The following is a 6,086-nucleotide window of genomic DNA, read 5'->3' as shown; positions in this document are numbered from 1 at the left end:
TTTTTAACGTTTGACAATGTATATGATAGATACATATTTTAGTTATTTTAATGTGTGAACATGGCATGCAATGAACTGGTTTGACGTGGATAAGTAAGCACCTGAAGATGGCATTATTATGCCGAAACATGTAGTGCGAGGGAGAGAAGGAAATAAATGAGTGTATGCACTGCAAGACGGATTAAATAAATCATGGACTTAAATCAGTGCAACAGGACGCTAAAATATAACATTCCATCCATTTATCATAAAAATTATGTTAGATACAGCATTTTTAAACATAATGCTTAGAACTGTTTAAGCGCCCTAACAGGAACGGACATTTAAACGCAGAGCAACAGCGGGCATTTAAACGCGCACCAGCAGCGGGCATTTAAATAAACTCTGGCCAGCTAAAGCTTACGACCATTTCAAAAGTCCAGCATTCAAAGGTTAATACTGTGACATGACAGCTGAAAGCCAGAAGAGTGGAACCAACAGCTGCAGCATTGCTACATAAGAGTATGGTAAACACGTTTCCACACCAACAAATACTGAAGCAATAATAGAAAATACAGTGTTTTCTATTCGACCACCGCTAGGCAATGGTGTGGTAAAAGCATTTCCACAGCAAGAGATAATGACACAATAAAAGACACAGTGTTTTCTATTCAGTCCATGCTTAGGTAAGATAATGAGGGACAAATGGACAACCAGTCATGCATCCAGCAGGGCCTGAAATGAAGAATGACTGCTGGTGAGTGCCAGAAGCCATTTACCACACCAGACAGAAAGAAGCCAGTCAGCTGGAAGTTGAAGGACAGAGTCAATGGTTAGCAATCGTTTAGCAGCCACTTCCTATCAATGACTAACAAACAGAAGGCTTTATGGGTGTTGTATGTGTACTGATCTAGAGAGTGTAAATTAGTGAGACTGTTATGGTTACTTGTAGTCTCCAGTTATAAGCATTCAACAAATCCAATCATCCAATCCAACACACATCTCATTAAGTCACCCCAATACATGACAATTCGGTGCCAGAAGTGGGGTTCAACTGATCAAATTATTGGACTGAATACTGCAGTAGAAGTTATACTGCCACACTACAGACACAGAGCAAATAATGGAACTCCTACCAGTATTTGAAGAAAAGATAAACTCACACTATGAAAAAATGACTGCAAGCCAGGAACAGATGATTGTCAAGATGGATGCCTGGCTGGAGAGTAATATGTCAACCTCATTGGAAGTAGAGTCCAAAATGGAGCATGAGGAGGTCCCTGGGAAGAGGCTGCAGTCAGAGCACTGAAAAGCGGCACAGCCACCAGCATCTAGCTGCAGGGCACTGTGGAAAGCTGAAGGAATGAATGGACCTAGAGCAATAGTGGGTCCCAGAAGAAGGTGGCTGCTGCCCACAGAGGGATGACACACTGTGCAGGAGTGGCATGGCATAAGGGGCAATGTTGTCAGGCATGTTGCAGGGACAGTGTTGGGCCATGAACTCAGGAAGGACGAACATACAAGAAGAGAGTGACAGTGCATTCTGGAGGTGTTGGCCCCCTCTGAAACAGAAAAAGCGACTGCACATTGAGCAAGAGCCAGAAATGTGGGAGCACTTGCCACTCTAGGTAGTTTCGCCCCCCCCACCATTTGGGGGGGGGGGGAAGAGGAAGAAAACAGGATAACTGGAAAGAAACCTGGCCAGAATGGCACTTTATCAGGGAGCCACTCAGGATGCACAGCCTTCAGGAGGGAGCAGTGGGAGAGTAATCACCATGAACAGCTGAGCCATGGGAAGGAAAGTGAGACCAATCACAGACATCGCAAGCACAGCCCTTGGAAAAGAAATGACGGTATGCCTGTAAGCTATTTGAGACAAATAGCCTTAACCTTAAGGAGGGAGCAATGTGAAATGTATAACCATTGCTGGGCAACAACTCGGTAAACACATTCCCTCAGGAGCCCATGCACGTGACAATAGGATGTCTACTGCTACGCGATGGCATGGTAAACACACCTCAGCAACAATACTGGGTGTTTTTTCTGTGTGGTCCATCTCAAGGCATTATAGAAAACCACAGTCAGGAGATGCAACTGAGCAGAGAAGAGTAGACACACAGCAGATGAGTAGAACAGTCAGCTTTAGTTGAGAACTGGGTCGAGTTCAGGAGATGGCAGTTGAAGGTGATTGAGAAGAAATGGCAAGAAATGAATTATGCTTTCAAAAGAAGACTCCACATGTGATTTAAGTGCCAGTAAAACTGATAAATCCATTGCCATGATATGACTAATGAAAGATAAGAACCTTAGTGGGTGTGCGCAATGGTGAACTGGAAAGTGTGTAGAATAGTGATGGCACTGTGCTGCCTATAGTTCCAAATCGTGTGAATGTGTAGGGTGCAATAAATCCAATCATCCAATCCAAAACCCATCTTATAAGTCAGCCCATAACATGACAATATGTTGAGTAATGGCATTCATGATGTATATTATGATAATGCTTAATAAATATTTAAAAAAGTACTGCGCTGAGCTCTTAGGCCTCAGAAACACTTCCAACCCTTAATCCAGCTACTCAACTGTACGTCTGTACGTCCATGATCTAGACTACAATATTCTAATTTTACATAGCTGAAAATAAGTTAGCTATTGCACTGACAAAGATGTTTAATTTCTGCTTTATACAACTGGTTGGCTCAGTTTATGGAAGTACAGGTGGCACACTGGGAATGATACAGTCAACAATATGTAGAATACAAAACCTCACTTTAGCCAGTTCCAACATGCGATGTAACTAACCACTGTCATGTGAATTCTGCCTCGGTATTTTATTTGCATATCTCCCCAGTGTAAATCATTTTATAAACCATCAAAGAAATGTGTCCTTGATTGTACAATCCTACTTTTGCTCTGCATGCAGTTGCTCTTCAGTTTATTGTGGGTGGAATATGCTCACAATATTTATATCCTTTGTTCATGGTTCCTCCTACTTCATCCAAGTGAAATTTACTCCAGATTATCAACCAAGCTGAATATAAGGAGTTAACCATATAATACATCGGGGCACGCCGTTGAATAGTTGGTTGAAGCACTATGCTACAAGCCGGAAGGTCGCAGGTTCAAGTCCTAATCCTTCAAGCAGCACTATGGCCCTGGGGTCAACTCAGCATCTAACAGAAATGAGTACCAGCAATATTCTTGGAGTATTCTTGGGGGTAAATGGCAGCCAGTGTGTAGGGCTGACAACCTTGCCGCCATCTATGAGCTGATTGTCTAGAAAATGTGGGAACCTCACCATCTCACAATCCTATGGGCCTCAACGGCCTGTTACAGGGATACCTTTACTTTTCACTATATAATACATACAAAAATACTAATGCATACTATCTCAAAATGTTTGAAGAAAATACACTATACTAAGGCATCATGACAGCATCTCACCATGTGGGCAACAATGCACTTTGTCTGGACAACATTTTGCATCATCATATGGGCAGCATCCCTGCTCACCACTGGGAAGCTCACAGCATGTCATCCTCTGCAAACAAGTTTTTCTTCCTCCTGGACATACCTCTGCAGCAGTCAGGGGGATAATCAATGCAAGCACGACTGTAAACCACATCACTGAGATCTGCAAGAAACATTCATTATAATTGATTACTCTAATTCCCAAATATCATCCAAAAATTGTAATACAACATGAAGGAGATGAAATATGTACTTTGGAATACACTTTCACAATGTTTAAAACATAAGGCATCTGTGGCTTCTTGTTATAATATTTTGATGAGCAAACAGCTTAATAAGACAATTTGTATTTCAAGGGTAAAGTTCAATACAAAAAAACAGTTCTTGTATCTCAATCTGAGGGTAAATCAGAAGAGAATTTTACATGTAAATATAATACCTAGAAACAGGCACACACACTTTGTAAGGATAACTTAACATATTTTTCAGCTTCAAGATATGTTCAATTCAATTCAATTTATTTTTGTTCATCAAATCTACATTTGGCAATGGCGCCATCGTATATAGAACACGTCCAAGCCCTACGTACAATAAAATCAATCCAGAGGACAACTTCATTAAGATATTACAACATCCACAACCACTGTAGCAATAACTGATGATACAATGCTATAACTAAACACACCATGCATATAACACTCGGACTGCAACTTATTATCATAACAAAATACATAACAACATTGTCAATAACAGAGCAAAATCATATCCAAAGAGTTGTGGGCATCTTACAAAAAAAATTTAAAAAATGACTAGTGTTGTTTTCTTTATCAGTAATTAGCACAAACATCCCTTATTTTCCATTCATAACACTCACCTAAAAAATAAAAAAGAGCCCACCTACAATTAAATAATTAAATACAACATGCATGTAACTTGCACTGCAACTTATTATCACAATAAAATACATATTAACATTGTCTATTACAGAGTAAAATCATAACTAAAAAAGTATAGGTATCCTACAATAGAAGATATAAAAATGACTAGTGTTGATTCACTTATCTTTAATTAACACAATCATCTCTTGTTTCCCATTCATAATACTCATCTAGAGAGTAAAAAAAATTTTAAGGGAATATTTGAATTTATTTAAATCTTGCATAAAAAATTTTATACTATGTGCTAATTTGTTAAATATTCTAATTCCAGTGTTAGATACTCCCTTTTGAGCCCTGGTTGATTTATAAGTTGGATAATGTAGTTCATATCTTTGTCTCGTATAAATGTTATGAATATCTGAATTTGCTACATACTTGTCCATGTTTTTAACTATGAAGACCAATACTGAAAATATATACTGTGAATAAAAAGGAAGAATGTTTAATTTCTTAAATAAAGGCCGACAAGTGTCCCTATTTCCTGCTCTCATTATTACCCTAATTATTCTTTTCTGAATTTTAAATATTTGTGTGCTATACGTTGAATTTCCCCAGAATATTATGCCATATGACATTATAGGATGAACGTAGGCATTATGCATCATCAATAAGCTCTCTACGAGACAATATTGAGACTAAAACTCTTATAGCATAACAAGCCGAGCTCAATTTGCTGGCTATTTGTTTGATATGTTCCTTCCATGTTAAAGTACTATCAACTGTTAGCCCAAGGAATTTCAAGGTATTCATATTATTAATTTGGATATCACCATGTTTAATATTTAAGGTTATTAGTGCATTTGGTTTTGTTAAAAACTGGACACAACTCGTTTTAGTTAGATTCAAAATTAGCGAGTTTATAGAGAACCATTTATTGATTGATTCAAGAGTTTCTTTTAGGGCGATGTCAAGTTCTTTAAGATTTGACTTGCAGCACAATATGCTGGTGTCATCAGCAAATAAAATTGGTTTTGATTCTTTATTTATTGTATTTGGCAAATCATTTATATATATCAAAAAGAGCAATGGCCCCGGAACGGACCCTGAGGGACTCCATTTTACACTTTGCCACTCTGAAGTTCCACTAGTAATATTGCTATTTAGTACTGTTCTTTGTTGTCTATTCCTCAAATAAGTTTTAATTAACTTTCCTGCTTTACCATTAAAACCATAGAACTCTAGCTTAGCAAGAAGTATTGTGTGATTTACACAATCAAATGCTTTGGTCAGGTTGCAGAACAGGCCTCCCACAACAAGTTTATTATTTGTTGCTGTTAGAATGGTATTTATTAAGTCATAAATGGCTGATTCAGTGGACAATTTAGTTCGAAAACCATGTTGTTCATGTGCTAATATATTATTAGTGTCTAGATGAAGTTGTAATCTGTTATATATGATTCTTTCAAAGATCTTAGAGAAAGATGTCAGTAAAGATATCGGCCTATAATTTGCTATATCAGTTCTATCGCCTTTTTTAAAAATAGGATATATTTGAGAATATTTTAATCTTGAGGGGAGACACCAAGAATCAATACTTTATTACACATATATGTTAATGGTGCTAATATGAATAGTAAACTTATTCTGAGGATATATTATGGAATTTCATCATATCCGTGTGAATATTTCCATTTTAATGATTTCACTATGTCTTTAACTTCTTTATCAGTTACTGGTGACATATATTTATCTGAAAAGGAG

The 6,086-nt window shown here is 37.6% G+C and overlaps 1 protein-coding gene across 5 annotated transcripts in view; it reads right to left on the bottom strand.

The window, feature by feature from the left end:
- The window catches only part of LOC111868258 (progranulin-like), a 29,804-nt gene that overhangs the window by 16,611 nt on the left and 7,107 nt on the right, over positions 1 to 6,086 (bottom strand). For all 5 annotated transcript variants that reach the window (XM_023858748.2, XM_023858772.2, XM_023858766.2 and 2 more), the window contains one exon: positions 3,421 to 3,610. In XM_023858748.2, coding sequence (XP_023714516.1) covers positions 3,421 to 3,610 — 190 coding nt within the window. The remainder of the gene's footprint in view (positions 1 to 3,420; positions 3,611 to 6,086) is intronic.

Source organism: Cryptotermes secundus, unplaced genomic scaffold, assembly GCF_002891405.2.
Source record: "Cryptotermes secundus unplaced genomic scaffold, Csec_1.0 scaffold166, whole genome shotgun sequence".
NCBI lineage: Eukaryota > Metazoa > Arthropoda > Insecta > Blattodea > Kalotermitidae > Cryptotermes > Cryptotermes secundus.
This window is presented reverse-complemented; position numbering and strand designations above follow the sequence as displayed.